The sequence below is a fragment of the Toxorhynchites rutilus genome, chromosome 3 (genome assembly GCF_029784135.1).
Source record: "Toxorhynchites rutilus septentrionalis strain SRP chromosome 3, ASM2978413v1, whole genome shotgun sequence".
In the NCBI taxonomy this organism is placed as follows: Eukaryota; Metazoa; Arthropoda; class Insecta; order Diptera; family Culicidae; genus Toxorhynchites; species Toxorhynchites rutilus.
The window spans coordinates 63,821,127-63,842,145 of NC_073746.1; the positions used below are offsets into that span (position 1 = coordinate 63,821,127).

General features: G+C 38.5%; 1 protein-coding gene across 2 annotated transcripts; it reads right to left on the reverse strand.

Moving 5' to 3' along the window:
• Window positions 1–3,904: 3,904 nt before the first annotated feature.
• Window positions 3,905–19,700, reverse strand: LOC129777744 (protein slowmo). Of its 2 annotated transcripts, none has more exons than XM_055784203.1 (5): window positions 19,555–19,700; window positions 19,417–19,483; window positions 18,637–18,802; window positions 5,429–5,734; window positions 3,905–5,356 (listed from the first exon to the last, which is right to left on the reverse strand). In XM_055784203.1, the coding sequence occupies exons 2-5, from the start codon at window positions 19,446–19,448 to the stop codon at window positions 5,216–5,218; spliced, it is 645 nt and encodes a 214-aa protein (XP_055640178.1). In that variant the 5' UTR covers window positions 19,449–19,483; window positions 19,555–19,700; the 3' UTR covers window positions 3,905–5,215. The 2 variants fall into 2 exon arrangements, with proteins under 2 accessions (XP_055640178.1, XP_055640179.1); XM_055784204.1 differs by having other exon boundaries at window positions 19,559–19,648.
• Window positions 19,701–21,019: the final 1,319 nt, after the last annotated feature.

The following is a 21,019-nucleotide window of genomic DNA, read 5'->3' on the forward strand; positions in this document are numbered from 1 at the left end:
TATCCTACTGATGGGGAAGAATAATCTTCTGAAGCTATCCTGTTAATTGCGATTGATTGAAAAACCACAAAACCAAATGTATTTGATCACAGTGTTACATGGAAAGAAAACATTCAAATAAACTCTTTAACATGAATATATTTTGAAAATTCACAAAGGAACTGGCAGATTATTTTCAGTAACGATTTGATATTTCCACATTTTCCTCGATACTGGAAGCCCACCAGTGGTTAATGCCAACTCGATAACCACCTGTTAATAGCACTTGATTGAAACATATTTGGTCACAGTGTTACATGGATAGAAAACATTCAATTAAACTCTTTCACATGAATATATTTTTAAAATTCCCAAAGGAACTGGCAGATTATTTTCAGTAACGATTAGATATTTCCACATTTTCCTCGATACTGGAAGCCCACCAGTCGTTAATGCCAACTCGATAACCACCTGTTAATAGCACTTGATTGAAACATATTTAGTCACAGTGTAACATGGATAGAAAACATTCAATTAAACTCTTTCACATGAATATATTTTGAAAATTCCCAGAGGAACTGGCAGATTATTTTCAGTAACGATTAGATATTTCCACATTTTCCTCGATACTGGAAGCCCACCAGTGGTTAATGCCAACTCGATAACCACCTGTTAATAGCCGCGCGTGTATGTGTGTGTAGCGATGTCTTCCCAGGGAACCGTTTGTGGCATCACTCTCCTCCTGATAGATTCCCTTCTGGCCTAGGGTGCACAAACAGGCTCTTGGTGACACCGTTCATCCGCGCTTTCATGATAGAGCTTTCATGAAGAGCTTCACCGCAACAGCGACAACATGCTCCAATCGCTGTTCAATTAGAACTGAGTGGATTTCCGAGCGCCGCTCGCTTATATACCGATTGGTGATTTCAATAGCCTGTTTTGAAAGCAATTTTAAGACTATTGAAACAAGTTTTTGGATCAAAAAGTAACAAGAATATAACGCGTAGACATTTTATCTTTCGAATGAAGTGTTCATCATACCATTTCGTTCAGTTGTTTAGGAGCTATTAACGCTCAAAATCTCGGTCTCCGGCGTAACGCTTTCGTTTTCGAAACTTTGATTTTACACCCCGGTATAGAAATGAAAGACGTAGTCCTACGTCAAAACTTAATCTTCAAACTTGTTTTGACCAATTTCAATTGTTCGCCTGTAAGTGCAGGGTATGTGGCGCTAAATGAACTACAGCAAATTCCGAGCGTCTGTTCACCATGAAGGTGCGGCTCAGACAGCTTCTGTCTGGCATCCGACTGCTGAATACGAAATGCTTTTCTCGTGAAGCTAGAGCTTAGATGGCAAACCCATCGCGGAGGATAGGGTCCTTGGGTTAACAACCCACTGTGCCCGAAATCAACAAGCTATTACGGAAACCCAAGTCCGAAGAATACGGACTGATTTAACGGAAACGACTTTGAAATAACGGACACGATTCAGAACGTGGAATGTTTTGTTTGTTTTAAACGTTTGACAGTTGATAACCAACCCTACTGATCAGCTGGTTCGAAGACTTCGAGCAGATAGTTGAGTCGTAGAGTGAGATAGCAATAAAACGCCCGAATGACTGTTGAGTCATATTGACGGAGACACTGCTGGAAGAAGCCAACACTCATTTCCAATTGGAATACAAAGGCGAATTTCTTTATAGTCCCCTGACTATCCTGAGTTGAATATGACTTTGCCGAGCCCTGCTTGTGAGACGTAGGGCGCATCAACAAAGAACGCACGAAAGCTGCAGATCTTCGTGAACCGATGCCTGAGGTATATTATTCGGGCCTGGTGGCCAGACAACTAGATGTCGGATGACTAGCTTCATCGTCTTTGCCAGCAGACACCGATATTAATAGAGAACCAGCAGCGTAAGAGGCAGTGGCGTCGAGTACGAGTGAGTTGATTTGCATTGCCTACCAAAATTCGGAGTCAATGGCCTCAACTTTAAGAGCGCTACGTCCAATTTATGATCGTCATAATCGTCCTGCCAGATCAACAATTGAGGGTCTAGTGGAAAAATTTGAATCCACAGACACAGTACAAAATGTTCCCGTGCCAGTGGGACAAAGAAGTGCCTGTAGTGTCAAGAATATTGCTGTCGCTAGCGCATCAATCGAGAAAGACCCAAATCAATCTCTCACACGTCGTTCGCAATTTTGCGCAAAGATCTTGGCCTGCATCCTTACAAAATCAAATTGACGCAAGAACTGAAGCGGCTTGACCACCAGAAGTGTCGTATGTTCGTGAATTGGGCTGAGCAACAACTTGAAAATGATCCGGATTTTCATCGAATGGCTTCGTCAATAAACCGTCAATAAGTTATTGGTCAGGCAGCAAACCACACGTACTCCATGAGTCACCATTGCATCTCGAAAAAATTACGGTTTGGTGCGGTTTATGATCCGGCGGCGTCATTGGGCCGTACTTCTTCTGTGATGGTCAAGACCAGCACGTTACTGTGAAGGAGAATCGCTACCGCTCAATGATAACCGAATATTTTTGGCCCAAATTGGATGATATGGACTTTGACAATATGTGGTTTCAACATGACGACACAACAAGCCACACAATCGATTTATTTAAAACCAAGTTTGATGAGCTTGTTATCTCACGAAATGGCCCAGTCAATTGGCCGCCTCGGTCGTGCGATTTGACGCCGTTGGACTATTTCCTGTGAGGCTACGTCAAGTCTATGGTATATGCCAACAAGTCAGCGACGATTGATGAACTTCGTACGAATATCGAACGTGAAATTGTAGCAGTATCGGCCGATTTATGCTTGAAAACCGTCGAAAATTGGGTTAAGCGTCTGGACTTCTGCAAGCGTGCCCGTGGTGGCCATGCAAAAGAAATCGAGTTCCATAGAATTTCATTGATATCCGTTTTTTTTTCATTTAAAAAAAGTCACAGGAGGGTTTTGTCCGAGACACGACCGCATAGTTGACGTAGGATTTCGTTAGGCTATCTGTTGTATTGAATATATTTGAAGAATCACATTGTTAAACACTTCGATAATGATTTGGTGGCCCGAAAAAGGGCCGTTTTGTGTGGTTGTTAGGTATTGTTTGTTCACTCGACCAGTGTTCACAACCGAGTTATAATGATAGAAGGATGGTGGTTAGTCATTGGATGGTGCGTATCACGATAGAATATGCCAAAGTGGAATGAGATATGATAAAAACCGCCCTCTGTGGCCCTGAACGCTAAATCCCAAAAAGTTTTCGACCAAAAATTTTTTTTCGAGATAACACCATTTCTCGACGTTTTATGCATTTTTAAGTCATTTGGCATCGAAAAAAAATTTCGATTTTCTAAATTTCCTTTACTCTCCCTTGGAAGATTTTCATGAATCAAAAAATCAAAACTTTGAGAGCTTTGAGGCACCCCTAAATCATGTCCGATTGAGCTGAAACTTTGCACAACGTCTATTTCATGAAAAAGTGTTCTGTTTTCTGATTTGACACCATTACTAAAGACATAGTCCTACATAAAAAAAATAAGTAATGATTTCTTAGGTTTTCGTTATATACAAATTTAAAAAGAAGTAACCAGATGGACCGATCGGACCGTAGGTTGAGTATAGCTGCCATTGAGGCCTTAAACTTGAATGTTCATTTGCCCCTAGTATCTGTAATGACAATTTTACCAGGCTCCTCGGTTTTAAAATCCGTGTTGAGGAAGAAAATTCCGTTTTGTACAAATGCAAACGACCACAAAAGTACTAGCAGCTTCCATGTATTTTGAACGCCATTTTCCCTCGCTCCTCGAATTAAAAGTTTTCATTCCTGTTAGACGTAGTCCTACGTCAAAAATTATTTTCTGGCAGATTTCACTTGAAAAGATAATGAAGGCTTTCGGATGAATACAGAGCAACCTTCCTGAAGAACTCAAGCTATTCACACGCTTGCATGTGCATTAAATTCTCTTCTGAAACATTACAACAATCGAACTGACAAAATGGTACGACTTATGATTCATATTTACCGATGGTTGTTGACGCTATCTAATATTGGCTGATATTTCGAATAAATACTACACTTACAAGCATAACGCTTCGTTTATCATCTGAACAATAAACTCCGATTTTCAAATGTATACCGAAAAACAAAAGTTGTCTTGATCCTCACTACCCCATTGCGTGTTTCCAGTGCGTCATAATTTGTTACGTATGAAATCTATCTCTCTTTACATGGGAATGTGTTACTTTACGGCATAATTGTTCGACTCATTTTACTGTCGACAGTCGGAAACCTCCTGCTCAAACACCTATAGAACCGGCTATATTCTTCTGAACGGTTTAACCGACCTCTCCCAACCAATGGCTTTGTCATTTGGTCATCTATTATTGGTCAGCACCTTGCCTCCCGTTCGAGACAAACTCAGAGGAAAAACAGATTTGAAAACATTGCCTACATAATACTAACAGTTGTTGGTCTAATGCTAAGTGAATCACGTCAATACATTTCGAATAACTACCGATGAGCTTATTTACAGAGAGTAGCATCATTGATTTCCTCCTAAGTGCAGACCTAATTTACATCTAACATTAATCTACATAGCGATGTGTGAGATGATAATAGAGTTCGTGTCTTCGTCGTTAAATATAGGCTTCGATGGTAGGAACTGTATGGGGCTGCGAAACAATAAAACAGAAGGCAATTGAACGCAATCTAAATATTTATCAGCGTGTTTTTTTTTTTGTGCACGGGATGACTCCAAATCAGTAGAGAGAAACTTCTGATATTTCGATATTTGTACAGGCGATTTACTAAAACTATTATAATAAATATTTGCAATTATCATAGATGCAAAAAGCTGGGAGAGGTGGGATAAATCGATAGAAAAAACGAAAAAGAAAAAAACGTCGAAAACTGATTCGCCCGCAATCAGGACGATGAATCAACGGGGGGATTTACATTACTAGCCGATGCGGATGCAGTTGAAGATGGTTTTTGTGTTGTACTGTTGTTATTGTTGTTGTTGTTAGAAGATGTCGCAGAATTGAATTGTCTAGCAGTAGAATTCTTGGATCGTGTACTGTTGTTGTTGTTGTTGTGGAAAACAGCTGAACTGGAAGGTACGGATGGCCCTCCACTTCTAGTAGTTTGCCCCATCTTCGAGGAAGATGTGGCCCCGCTGCTGGCAGCTGTATTTGTTGTGTTGATGGTAGATGCCGTGCAACGTTTGTTACTATATGTGGATTTTTTGGGCCGTCGCACTGAGCTCATCCATACTCTTCCGCGCTTGGTCCGTGATATCGTCCAAGGACTTTTTCGTCTGGGTGAGGATTTCGTTCGTGCTACTAGCTGCCGAGGTAGCCAATTCTTTTACCTGCGGATGGATGATATATAAGTGAAAGTCATAAGACATACAATGTGCATTTCTTTGATGATTGAAACTCACCTCCGAGTTTAGCTTCCCTATCACCCACTCGAGCCCTTGGCGACCCTTGCCCGCGTTCGTGCTGATATTCTTCGTGAGAACATCTTCCATGTACCGATTCAGGGGCACACCTTCGACCTGTACGGTGGCTTCCTGCTTGAGTAGCGTTTTGCTCGGATCGGTCGGATGTGGCACGTAGCTGACCGTCTCGTACACCGACAGAAAGCTACCGAAGGTCAGGTTGATGGTTTTGAGGGTCATCAGTCGTTTTGACGGGTCCACCGTGGACTGCTCGCGAGCGTAACACACATTGGGAGATCCAATTAGCTGGGGGGAGGAAAACAAAATAATGAAAACGTGTCACTTGAAGGGTTCAACGACCAAAGAATGGGAGGTAACCATAATGGAATTCTCTGCGTAATTGCACTAGTAGGAATAAAAATAGTTCTGTATCGCAAAAGCGGATGGAGAAAAGAAAATACTTGATTTGAGCTAATTTACTCGCAGGAAATTCCATATTGAAAATATTTATTGTATATAATTTTCGTTTTTAAACGGTTTTATTTAGCTTGCCCTGTAATTTGTATGTTTGTATGTTTGTAACATGTTTGTCTTTAGCGCTTTACCACATTAATCGATTTCGGTACTCCATAAGAATTTTTTATATTGAATTAAATAATATACAGGGTTTTCCAACTTTAAATTCCGAAAGTAAATTGAAATAAAACACACTTAGAATTCGAATTTCGATTAAACTTTTATTTCAAATTAAAGTTTGGTTTATGCCATTATGTGTGAAATGTCCACCTACGGCTTTCTCGCACACCTTGATCCGGAACAGGTAATTTTCGGTGACTTTTCGGCACATATGGGGCGGTATCTCGGTCATAACTTCACGAATGTTGTCTTTCAAATGTTCAAGAGTTTGCGGAGAGTTGGCATAGACACGGTCTTTCGCATAACCCCACAAAAAAAAGTCTAGCGGGTTCAAATCGCATGATCTGGACGGCCAATTGGCATCACCAAAACGCGAAATTATGCGTCCCTAAAATTTCGTTCGCAATATGGCCATGTTGTGTAGCACGTGGCGCCGTCCTGCTGAAACCACATGTCATCCGTATCCATATCTTCAATTTGTGGCAAAAAAAAATCGGTTAACATGCGACCATAGCGCTCACCATTCACAGTTACCGTCTCGCCGGCCTCATTTTCAAAGAAATACGGCCCGATGACTCCACCAGACCATAATGCGCACCAAACAGTGACTTTTGGCGGATGCAATGGCCTCTCAACAATCACGTGTGGATTTTCTGAGCCCCATATACGGAAATTTTAGGTGTTCACATAGGCACCGAGCTCGAAATGTGCCTCATCGCTGAAGAAAATTTGATGCGAAAATTCAGCATTTTGCTGCTGTTGTTCGTTCACCCAATCGACGTATGCCCGACACATTCCATGGTCACCACGCTCTAATTTTTGTACAAGTTGGACGTTATATGGATGTAGGTGCAAGTCCAAATGCAAAATTCTCCACAATGATGTGTTTGACAAGCCCAATTGCTGAGCACGCCGTGGAATCGAAACATTCGGGTCATCCTCCACACTGGCAGCAACAGCAGCAATATTTTCGGCCGAACGCATATTACGATGATGCACAGGTTTCACAATATCCGCTACGGATCCAGTTTGTTCGAATTTACGCACTACATTAGCGATTGTGTGGTCTGTAGGCCGTCCATGACGACCAAAATCCGTCCGTAATGCTCGAAAAACATTTGCCGGTTTTTCATCATTTTTATAGTATAATTTAACAAAATTAACACGTTGTGCGATGCTAAAACGATCCATATTGTAAAATGGCAGACATTCAACTAACGATATGACGCTTTGGTTGACAGCTATGTCAAACGGTTGTCAGCGCAGGGCTGTATACTTTCGGAAGCCCGAAATGGAAAACATCAAAACCAAGCTGCCTAGGGGAAATCGGCATTGCAAATACATGAAAGTAGGGGAAGCTTTTGCTCCCGCCTAAATGTGTTCCCTAACAGAGGCATCAAAACCAAGCTGCCTGAGGGAAATCGGCATTGCAAATACATGAAAGTAGGAGGAACTTTTGTTCCTACCGAAATGTGTTCCAGAACAGAGACATCAAAACCAAGGTGCCCGGGAGAAATCGGCATTGCAAATATATGCAAGTCGGGGGCATTTTTGTATTGCAAGTAAGGTTAAGTGCACCCGAGGCCGAGTGGTTAGCGCCTCACATTATCATGCCGGGTCTTCGGGTTCGATTCCCGTTCTAGCCGGTGGATTTTTCGTTAGAGAAATTTCCTTCGACTTGCACTGTGATCACGCGTATTCTAGAGCTTGCCCCTCGAAATACATTCAAGGCGTGTTATTTGGCTTAAGAAATCTCAACTAAGTATGATTAAATGACGCAAGTTAATGCATAGGTTGAGACGGCAAAAGTTCCACAGGGAACGTTAACGCCATTCAAGAAGGCGAGTGATACGATTAATTCTAGCAAATAAAATTTAAATTTGGAGGTTTAATGTTGGTTGCTTTGTGAAATTCCATATCAATGTCCGATCGTGTATTGTGAAAAAATTAGCACAAGTGTAAGTGTAAAATTGTATATGATAGCAGTTGTGTTAACCCTTTCCCGTGAAACATCGAGTCTCACTCGTGACGTACTTGCATAACATAGGGCGCTAGAGCACTCAGCAGAGTAATGAAATCACTTGATGTGTGACGTATTAAATAATACGGGAAGGGTTTAAAAATGACTTCATATATGAAACGATTTATTTCAATTTTCATAAATAAAAACCAATGTGTGTTCTCGCCCGAGAACGGGTCGTTCGGTTTAAGCTGTTTTTTTTGTGTTATTTTTCACTTAAGGAATGTTCATACGGCGAGAAATGTTGGAAAAGTGATGAAATATTCGAAAAAGTGATTTCCCATATGCTCTACATATAGTGTTAGATGTTGTTAGTCCAATTAAAATTCGCATTGGGTCAAATAAACACCCAGAAAGTAAAAATCATAAAAGAAAATTACCTTTTCCATTACAAATATGTTATCTCTATATTAACACCTTTCTTAACGGCAGTGTGCTTCGTCGGAGTGCTATCGCCGAACTAAGCACTACGCCGAAAAGTATGCACATCGTGCTGGTTTGATCGATGTGCAGTATGATCCTGATGTCGCCTAAAGACGACGCTCGTACACACAGCTCATCGCGCAGATGTCGTCTATAGACGACGCTCGTAGCGAAAGGGTTGAAGTAACATGTTTTTACTGATTAGAAAAATTAATAATTGTGTTCGGTATTGATAATCATCTCATATTACATTGAAGAGTTTTTTTCTTTATTCCATCCATACATAACACAGGAGGCATATCTCATTCTACTTCGGCATTTTCTATCTGATACGCACCATCTAACGAGTAATTACCATCCTTCTGTCACCATCACTCGGTTGTAAACACTGGTGGAGTGAACAAACAATACCCAACAACCTATCAACAGATAGCCTAACGGAATCCTACGTCAACTATGCGGTCGTGTCTCAGACACCACCCCACTGTGACTTTTTTTTCAATACACAGCAATGGAAAATGCCCCTGTGTAAAGTTGGGTTCAAAATGCTGAGTTTATTCTAAAATAGTGCGTCAGTACAAGAATAGAAGCAAATGGCTTTATTTAGAATTACAAATTCTTCTGCTGTATTACGATTTGTTTCCTTTTCATGTAGGGGAAGTGGGGGCATAATGGTCACCCTAAGGAATATGCCCATTTCCAGCGTCCACATAGCGCTTCAATTCCTGTTTTTCGAAGAATATAATAGTTCAACTCATTGCTGTTCAAGATAGCAAACGGCTTTTACTATAAAAAATCAAAATAGTAAATTTTTCATCATTATAGAAAAAGGTGAAAAAATCGAACTTTTTTTTTTGCTTGGAGGTAAAGTGGTCACCTAGTGGGGACAAAATGGGCACTTGCACATATCAAGCTGAATGGGAAAGATTTATGCTTTATTTTCGTCCAAATTTATTCAAATCATTTTTGATATAATAGGTACATGTATAAAATAAGTTTGGCCTATTTACCTAGAGTCTCAATTTAAATTTTCTCATGCATACAAAAACGTAGTAAGAAACACATAACATTCCGCATAATGAGGCTTGGTTTAGTTGGAGTGGCATATTTTTCCAGGGGCAAAGCTATAAAACGCTATAAAGCTTTAGTAAACAGAACATTGTAAGTCGTTGTTCACCTATGACCACTTTGCCCCCAAACATCAAAGTAATTTCTATGCTAATTAATCGCTGAGATTGAACAAAATATCGGTTCATCTCTCCTAAAATATGTGAACAGTCGTTCAAACTGATGATTTGTCCAACATATCAGATTGAATAAACTAAATTTCACGAGAAATTCCTTAGATACCATGCGCACAGAACTACGGCCGAATGGCTATCGAGAGAGCAATCACTGTTTTTATGTATATTTCAACATGCGACAACTCTGCTGAAGTACAGGTTGACTCAAAAGTCATTAAATTCTTCAAACATAAGGTGACTATAAATACGGCAACCATAGTCAATAGTTATACTAGCAAGCAAGCAGGTGACCAATTTGCCCCCACTACCCCTACGTAAAAAAATTGACGACGCAAGTGTTTAATTATGATAACAATTCGGCAGATTGCGTCAGTCGAACGTTTCAGCAATTTTGTGTGACGCACAGCGCGGCATTTCGAGCCCAGCTTAACGTGATAAGACAATCGAAACAACTTTTTTTTAATTCACTTGTTAATCACTTCGAATATTATTTAAGAATGAATGGAAACTTCAGTATTAACTTCCTAGTTGAAATTGTGGGGCTCCTAAAAAGGGCGGATGGTGTACCTGATTTTGTAGAAGCGACTGAAGATGGATGATGTTTACCCTCGTGCGAACAATAGATCTGAGACGAAACCTGACAACTGGCTTCTCACTCTTCTTTCTGGTTTTTCTTTCACGAGGTGCGAACAACGACGCGATGAATCAAGTTTCCAAAAAATATGAGATTTCTGAAGATCGTTTTTCCACGCCCGTAACATATGTTTTTTGTATCATTTATTATATATACAGGTTGATGTACTACACAATTGTTACATGTTTTGCAATAAATCATATTTTTCTGTTAATATTTTTCATGAAAACTAGTTTAAGAGTATATCACATTAACACAAGATATATCATTTCTCTTCCATTGTAAACACTACTGCAAGGAGCTGCTGGATAAACTCTAACCAACATTCCCAATTGGGGTATACTGCTTAGAGTTTAATAGGCATCAAATGTAAGGATCGAGATTACGATCGATTCGAAATGTTTTCACATAACGTCCGATTTCGTTAGCAATGGGATTTTTTTCCTGAATGCAACGCTGACTATTATTTTTGCTTCGCGATGAGCTGTTACTCTTGGAAGATTCGTCGCAAGATATTTTATTTACTTCAATAAGATTTTCTGACGGGCTATTCTCGTTTCTGTAAGCTTAAGGTGAAGGTGGAAGCAATCCTTTGTAGTAGTATAGGTAAAACCACGTGTAAAAATGGTGTAATAGTGTTTGTGAGAGAAGAGCAATTTGTTTCGTTTGTTTTGATCTTTGCACGTAAATAGATCAATTCACTTATCGAACTGTGTGGCGCTTAACTGACACGAGTCTTAGAATACATTTGAAAAAAAAAATTACAATTCAATACTGAAGTTAAATGTGTGAACAATTGCAAATATAAATATATACATATAGAAGGTGTATTTGCATATGAAGTAAAATTCTGAGCGTAACATGAGCAAATTTATAACACAAGCGAATTGGGGCTCTTTTGTTATTAACAAGTTCTTCTGCACAGTAACTCGATATTGATAATTCCTCAATATTTTCCTTCGTTGATCGTATTGTTTTCACATACTCACGTTGGAGAGTCTTAACCCTTCTCTTCATTGGCCGAGGCATTTTGATTGAATGTTATACTTTTCCATTTACTATTTTTGAAAGCATAGGCAGCCGTTGCAGTGTTCTGAGCTCTGCAACACAATTTTCTTAACCAATGTTCAGGTTGCTAGAACTTACATTATAAACCCATTAAACGTAAAAAATAATAATTGTAAAGATATCAACACAATTTTATTTTATTGATTTTCATGACATGAAACGCTGTGACTCAAGAATAACATTTTTTTTAGTGGTTTTTATATCTGTTGTCTGGCATCAGTGTCGAAAGAATAAAGATGTTTTCACTAAAACAAACAAAACCATTGCGGAAAATTGAAAAATGAAAAGTTAACTTTCAGAGCACTAGCTCGAGTTTTACGACGTTTTCCACTATACATTGCGACGGCAGATGAAAATTTAATATTTGGTGAGTAATCGATTAGATTTTGGTTAATATTACTTGGTGGGAAGTGTGTGCAAACGATCATTTTCTTCACACTGTTTCGCAAAATTATTGATTTTCGGGCGAGGGGTACGGGAGGGAGATGAAAGAAATGAGCGCCATTGTTGCTGTTCTGCAAAAGGTACTGCATAGCGTTGAAGATGTAATTTTACCAAGAGCTACTAACAAACTACTTGGAAATTCAATTTCAACGTTCAGTGTTTTGTTACGGCTCTATACAATTAATTTTAACGATTTGCTCAAATTTGTTTTTTATTGCTTTGCGAATCGCCAATCAGTGAACAATGGTCCAGGTGATGCATTTATGTGTAAATTAGCATTTAGAGCTCGACAGTTATTTTCTAGACAAAAACTGTCTTAGACAAAATTGTTACATATGATAGAGCGCTCATTTCTATGTTATCAAAAATAGGGTGACCAAAAAATAACTTTCTTATCTTTATAGTTAGAGGTAAATATAGTTCGACAATGTTGTAGTCCCAGTTATTTGAGACATCTCTATAAAACAAAGTTTTTTCCTATCTCTTGAAATAACCGATATAACGCATGTTTTCTAAGTTACGTTAGGGTCCCCATGAAAAAAAGACGGGTGGGTAATGTCGGGGACATAACCGGAGTGACGTAGGACTATACACAGGGGACAGCTTTTGTTAAATATATATTTTAAATATATTGTTTTATTTTCTTCTCCTACGTGAATACCTACCTATCTACCTGAAAAATGGATTAGTTTACTGTTTACTCTTTATGAATATGTTGATGGTTCTGAAAAGAACCTTTGGTGTTGTGTTTTTGTTATCACTCGATATTCCCATCTTGTTCGGTTAAACCTTCCTGTTTAGCTATTGCGTTTGCCACTCGCCACAGCTTTCACAGTTGAAAAATTTCTTCCCATCCAGCTTGTGACATGTTGTTCAGTAAATTACATTTAATGCGACGTGCCGGAGACGAACGAATGAGCGTTAAAAGGGAGCGATGGCAAAAAAATACATTCATTACGATTTGTTCGCTCGTTGGATTCACATGCAGGCTAAAAAGGGTCCTTTTCAGGATCACAAAATTATCTTCAATCTAAAGAGTTTATTGTTTTGTTATCACTCGATATCCCCATCTTGTTCGACTTAACCTTTCTGTTTAGCGATTGCATTTGCCACTCGCCACAGCTTTCACAGTTGGAAAATTTCTTCCCATCCAGCTTTGTCACATGTTGTACAGTAAATTACATTCAACGCGACGTGTCGAAGCGCCACTCAGTATCGCATTGGAGGCGATTTTAACCTGTAATTGAACATTTGCGATGACAGTGGTACAGTGTCGACTTTCAATGTGGGGTCATAATTTGGATCTCTATGTTTACAAAAATTTCCAACTAAATAAGTCGCATTACATGTCCGTCCAATTAGCTTAATGTCGAACTAATTGTAAATTACTGTACTTTCAATCTGGAAACAATTTAAGAATTGGTGAAAATTGAATAATCAGGAAAGTCCCCAACTATCAATAAGCTCAGAACAACTGTCAAATTCACATACTCATCAGATCCTGGCAAACAAATTAAGAAAAAATCAATTTGTGTTTTATTATTATTTTGGATAATGTTTTAGAAAGCATTGAACTGTATTTCCTAAACTCTTTTTTGGAAGGTTTAATGGCCCTGAAAAGCGCCTTGTTTTATGGAATGGTTCCAATTTAGAAAACTTAGTACTCGTGGTATTGAAGAAAACCATTTCGAACGCCCTCGATGCCGCCTTGTTCTGGATTTGCCACCAAAGCAGTTTGTATAAAGAACAAACTTTTTTCTTCTGCTACCTGATGCCGTTTTGCGATTGCGTTTGCCATTCGCCACTCGCTGCAACTGCCTGTTGTCTTGATGTCCACCGAACCGAATGTGTTCTGTTCTGAATGCGGGTTTTCTTATCGTCGCGAGCAGCTTTGCCAGCTAACTCGATCACTTCGGCGGCCGAAACTATATAACGCCGGCTAGGTGGACTGGTGCACTGGTACTAACGCGCTCGGCCTAGCTACCCTTGCGGGGAACTCCAGATCAACACGGTTCGAGCGGGATTTTGCCTTTCCCTTCACTTTTCCTCCTTTACCATGTCCAGACATGGCTGCTTGGGTTGGTTTGTTGATGTGTTGTGATGCGAACCGATGTGGTGTACGGTTTGAATGAGAATGATCGTTACGGCAGCGGAGCGGGGATTTTTAAGCTGACTGGCTGGCTCGAGAGTTACGCAGACTGCGACTGTGAGACTGCGACCAATGTTTCGTTCATTTTTTTCTTTTTCCTTCCCAATCGTGCTTCATTCTATTTCGCTGCTGCTCTGGTTGCCCGTTTTGGTCGGTACGATTTGAGGAGCACAAAATGGACCAATCAAAAATGGGCACATAGTGCATTTTGACAATGCTTCATATTTCACAATTATTCGATTATTTATCTCAAGAAAAATGAAATGTTATTCGTTATGATAGATGCGTAGATATATTTCCTATCAATTGATGCAAAAACTTTTGCGATCTATTGAGAAATGCTCGAGTTATAAGCGTTCCAAATCTTGCATTTTTTCCTACTTGTTCAGTGCCTAGATTTCCATTTCACCCCCTATATCTTCCGGTTAGACGTAGTCCTACGTCAAAACACGCTCTCTTCAATTGTTTGTCATTCTTTCTGGGGCAAACATAAACAAAGTTTATTGGCAGAATTTGAAAGAGCATATTTCACTCTACAAAACTATGGTATTTTTCGTGTTTGAGTAAATTAAAATTGAAATCATGAGTTTTTGGGTAAAAAACCATCAAACGTCGTTTGATGTAGAATTTGAAATGTAAAAGTTAAAGCAAATAAAGTTTTTTCATGGTCACCCTAATGCAACTTAGAAAAAAGCGCTAAATCGATTATATCAAAAGATAGGAAAAAGATTTTTTCAACAAAGTTGCTGAAAATCATTGAGGCTACAACAATGTCGAGCTATGTTTGTCTCTATCTATAAAGATAAAAAAGTTAGATTTTTATCTCATCGAAAATTTTGATCACCCTATTTTTGATGATATGAAAATGAGCGCCCTATCATATGTAACAACTTTGTCGAAGACGGTTTTTGTCTAGAGAATAAAGATCTTCCATAAAGTTGTATTCTGAAACGAGTTTTTTGCTTTAACTTTAATATTTAAACTTTACATCAAAATTATCTTGGGACGACTTTTAGAGCTTATCATAACCAACATTTTGCGATGCAGAACTTATCAATATCTTAATACTACTAAAAGTTATTGATGGGTTTTCATCCAAAAACTCATGATTTCAATTTTATTTTACTAAAATCAAAAAATAACATGGTTTTGGAAATCCCACATTATGTAGAGTCAAATATGCTCTTCCAAATGCCATCAACGAACATTTTTTTATGTTTGCCCAAAAAGAATGACTAGCGAATGAAGAGAGCGTGTCTTTTAGGAAGAAATATCAATAACTTTGAGAAGAGTTGAGATATGGACAAGTTCTACATCGCAAAATGTTTGTCTTAGTAAGCTCTAAAACACTAAAACACTAAAAGTTAGAGCAAAAAAAACCGTTTTTTATGGTAACCCTAACGCAGCTTAGAAAAAAGCGCTATATCGGTTATTTCAAGAGATAGAAAAAAACTTTGTTCTTGAAAATTTTTCTTAAATGACCGGGGCTATAACATTGTAGAACTATGTATACCTCTATCTATAAAGATAAGAAAGTTAGAATTGTTATTTCATCGTAAATGTTGGTCACCCTATTTTTGACAAAATCAAAATAGGAGCTCTATCACATGCAACAACTTTGTCGAGAACAGTTTTTGTCTAGAGAATAACTGTCGAGCTCTAGGAGCTAATTTCCAATTAAATGCACCTCCTGGACCATTGTGCAGTGCAAGCATTTATTCATCAAACCCTGTAATGCAACCGAGAATAATTTCGTAATTCGATGATAATTCGCCGTGACTTGGACACCACCCTTCTAGCTTTTGTGACGAATAAACACAGGATGGAGTGCATCAACAAACCGATTTTACTATTACAGGTCGGACTCGATTATCCGGAGTATTTTATTTTTGATTTTCGTAAATTTTGAATAATTTGTATAATAATTATATATTGAATAGCTAATATGGGTATCAAAAGAAAGTGCTTGACTAGTAGAATGCAGTTATTCATGAAAAATGCAAATCCAAGATGGCCGCCACCGCAAGATGGCGCCATATATATTTTTTCAAAACCCCATCTATATGGGTATCAAATGAAAAAGCTTGACTAGTAGAATACAATTATTTATGAAAAATGCAAATCTAAGATGGCGGCCACTACAAAAAGGCGGATTACCTATTTTCTCAGAACCCCATCAATATGGGTATCAAATGAAAAGGCTTGACTAGTAGAACACAGTTATTTATGAAAAATGTCCAAAAGTGTATCAAAAGAAAGTTCTCGACTAGTAGAACAAAGCAGATAATTTAAAATCTAATTTCAAGATGGCCACAGTCCTTAAACAACTAATTACTTTTTGAATGGTTTCATTCAGCTTGACCTGTTTCTATGAATGTTTTAATGTTTGTTGGGTTGTCCCACATTAATAAAAAGAAACAATCTAGTTTAATATAAATTTTAGGGATAAAATTAATAATAACACATTAAAAATTATTAACTTTTAAGTGTTTCACTTCCAAAAAGTTATTAAAATTCACTAATTCAGTTGTTCCACTACTATATCCTGTACTAAATTTTCTCATCTTTCAAATGAAAGCATCAGAATCGTCTTCCGTAGCGTACTTTTTAATGTAGAGCCAGTTTGAAGGAACAGAGTGCGAAACAAAAAAAAAGTTCTGTAACTCTGTCATTGTTGAAATTCGAACATATGCATAGGAGGATTTTTTTCATCAAATATGATCGTCTATCACCTCCTGAGAGAATCTGGATAATTTTTTTTTTCATGTGAGAAAGGTGTTTTGTGACTTTAAGGGGATGAATCAAAAATCAAATTCCTCTTTTATTTTCAAAAAACGAAAAATACATGGAAAAATAAATAAATAAAGAAAAAAAAATTGTTTTGGCTCGATTATCCGGAGTGAAAAAGAAATCAATACTCCGGATAATCGAGTCCGACCTGTATTAAGTTTCATGACCAGGACAGCAGCCATCACAACAATTACGTGCTACAATGGTACAACGACACCGGAGTTTAGGTCATAAAAAAACTGAATCTCATATAAATAGTTACATCCAATAGAGAAATATTGGGCGATAAAAAAGCGAGAGATGAAGATGAAAGGAGCAGTCACAAGCGACATTGGCCAGATAAAAAATAGGTGGAATCGGTTGGTCAAGACCGTGATTGAAAAAAGTGTGCGCCGGCTAACGAGTGGATTATTACCTTTAATATTACCTATTATTACCTTTATTTCATCCTTAGCAAATTTTTGGTTTGAAAGGCAAGGAAATATACGCACTCAAAAATGCCCCACTTCCAAATTATCTAAGATTACAATTTGAGGTTTCAAAAAGTCTGGTATTGTCCCATTTCATTGCCATCGATTTCCTCTGATCCAAATAATCAGTTTTTGCATTATCTAGACTACAAGTAGCATCTCTCTCAATTCTTGTGTTCGATATGTATTCAAACTGAATAGCTTTGTCAGAGTTTCCCACCTTCATATTTATATTAGTAACTCTAACAGGTTCAGGTTAAGAAAAATATGACTCTTTACACGACACTTTATTTCTGCAACGATACGGAGCCTTTTTCGTGACAGACTTTTCACACTAGAATTAATTTGTGGATATTGTAGATCCACAAATAATGTTCAAAAGGCAATGTTCAGAATATTTTAATCGTTGCGCTCATGCATTCATTAAAACTAAAAATTAATAATGTAAGTAATGCACCGTTTCTGTACATAAATCAGTGTAACATCTAAAGAGAAAAAGTCTTATTAAAATTGAATAAGGAATAAAGGAATGGTTTCATTTCGCTTGTAAAAGAACGCTCACAGCTCAAAGACATCGATCATTTCAAACAATGACTCATCACATTACAGGAAAAAAAAAACTCCTGAATTGAAAGAGATGCGTTCATTGAACGAAAAGAATATGAGAAAAATTAAATAAATTTAAAACCACCTGCAACTTATCGTGATTCAAACAAAAAAGGTCCGCCAGCTTGTATGCCATTACAAATTGCGCATGATATAATTGGCGAGATCACGAGAGAAGGCATGTAAACCAAAGCCAACAGAAACTGTTCTATTTCTACTAAGAGTGTGTGTTATCAAGCATACGACGATTCATGAACTTGGCACGTGTAGCGAGGGTTGACCAAAATAAACAATCACCCCGAGCTGTGCACAGGTATCCTATTCATATGTTTGTAATACGAACAGCGACACAAGACGCCGTTATAATACTGGAAAGACTATTAAAAGAGCCAGACAATGAACAAATATGTGGTAGTGAATCATTTGCGTTATCAGTACACGAGCGACAGTAAATTGTCTCTACACATTATACTGTTATTTGAATGAATCATTATCATGTGAAGCATTTGCTTGCGCCAATTGATGGATTTAAAATATATGGTATCGTTTTCAGCGAAAGACCATTACTGAGTTGCAAAATCTCTCTGGTCCATTTTTCCATCGTATGGTTTGCCAATATCCGCACAATGATGGCTCAATTACCAATCAAAAGTGGTACATACTGTTGCATATATGCAATCCCGACAGAAAATTCACCACATAATTAGGCATCGATATAACTCACCTTCTGTGCCCACTGTGGGAAATACCATTTGGAACTGACGAGACGATGCGTATGCAACACACCGTCCACAACCCGCCGCTCGACCACATCCGTGCCGATAACCGCTGTATTGATTGGGTTCGGGTACTTTTGCCAGGCAGCCTGAGCCACCTTTTCCCACGGGTGACTGAAACAAATAAGAATGAAATTTTAACTAACCATTCTCTACTATTTCAACCAAGTGCATTTTGTTGATTCCGAGGCTTTCCCCCCTAACAAGATCTCAGAAAACGTGATTCCGCTTCCCCATACACTCACGAGACCTTCAACTTGCGTTTTTAATAACATATCGCCCTTCACCGCTCGCGACCGAAACCAGCTGTTTCAAAATACTTCTTCATAGCTTCTTCCACGCGACCATAATCGGCAGGAACAAAGGCATACCAAGCCTACCAACAAAGTATACATCACATAGCCCACGCACACATGCATTTGGTAGACATTCATTCATTCATTCATTCAACACTCACATGAAACACTTCATTACAATTTCAAAAATGTACGTAAAACTTGCAGCGAATCCAAAGGTCACTCTGAGCTATCGTTGTTGGTTGTTGCTAGGTGAGCCAGGGGCAAACAAAAATGCACTTCCTCGTGCGAATATCCGCAAATTTCCGGCCGAACGGAACCTTCCAGATACGCTCGCAATCATTCACAGAGCCTTTTACATAATCGATACACGACGGACAGATCTCCATCACCATCATGTTCTATGAATCCACCGCGGGGAAAAACACTTACTTGAATACGTGCTCTGAGGTCCAGATTTTCATTTTGATCGCTGAAAACTGCTTCTCCGCCCCGAAACCTAGTAATCGCAGAAGGATACTGTTTAGTACGACGCAATCCCTGATCGTAGAGAAACTATGATGTACATACACACTTGCGCAAAATTAGAGGTGTTCCTCCGCGCTCGCACCACTCACAATCAACCAAGATAACTTTCGTGGAACGAAAAACTCGCACCACCGTTCGTCTCGCTACAGCATAGAAAATAAAGTGAGCAAGTTTGTGCAGCGAACGTTCAAGGGGGGTCTAGCAAAGGGGGGCCTCGTGAATGGTGACAGCTGTCGAATGTGAAACGCCCTTTGGAATCAGACGAATGTCGAGGGGTGATTCGAACGGGGTTCAAAATGAGACATCTTTGTGGTTATTCAAATAACCCGTAACCACCACTGAAATTGATATTTTTCTAAATTTAGTACTGATTCTAGGCATGCTGATTCGAAAAAGGACATTCCAATTTAAAATTGTTGTAGTTGGTGACTCAATGAATAACATTAAATAACATTGACAAATTGACGACATTGAGCTTTGCGTTGCTTTTGCGTGTCGCAAAAATGGTGACACAATAATGTGCGAAAAACGTATTTTATTCTGATATTTTGTTTTAGTATAGTTTTAGCGGAAATGGTAGAAAATGAATAGAAAAATAAAAAAATAAGGGTCAGAGCTACGTGTTCAATATTTTCAAATCGAGTGATAACTTTTATTCACATTTCAACAAATTAAAATGGCCTTTGGGTCTATTAATCTGGTAGAAAATAAATTGCGTAGTAATTGCTTTAATTGTACTTTTGTGTACACATTGAACAGGCTGTTGTTCCGGATTCTACCATGTTATCTCATATAACCAGTTAAAGGATACAATTTCATACAGGGAACGGTTTTTTTTCAGGGCTTTCATTCGATGTATCAACTCTACTCTCTCTGCTCTCTATTCTCTCTGCTCTCTATTATCTCTGCTCTCTATTCTCTCTGCTCTCTATTCTCTCTGCTCTCTACTCTCTCTGCTCTCTACGCTCTCTGCTCTCTACTCTCTCTGTTCTCTACTCTCTCTGCTCTCTACTCTCTCTGCTCTCTATTCTCTCTGCTCTCTACTCTCTCTCTGTTCTCTACTCTCTCTGCTCTCTACCCTTAGAAAAATCCTCGGTCGAAAACTACTAAATACATTTGGTAATGCAAAATTAGTAGAATATACAAATTTTTTGTACATATTGTCAACAAACCCGCATCCCTACCAGAGATTAGTATATTTTACTCGATAACATTAGTAAGCTTGGATATTGTCATATCTGAAAATTGGTGAGAAAAGCGCGTATTAACAATTTTCATTGTTCCCATAAGGCAATACGGAGGTATAATAAGGATATAATTCTGATACGTGCATTTTCGGCGAGAAAATGTAGCCGATATTGGGCTTCCGAATCATGGTTCTGCTTGACATATGTGTTTATTAGTACGGTCGAAAATGACTATAGATTGGTAGTATTTACCAAAAAATTCGTTATATTTACTAATTATTTCTCTCAGTGTACTCTCTCTGCTCTCTACGCTTGATTAG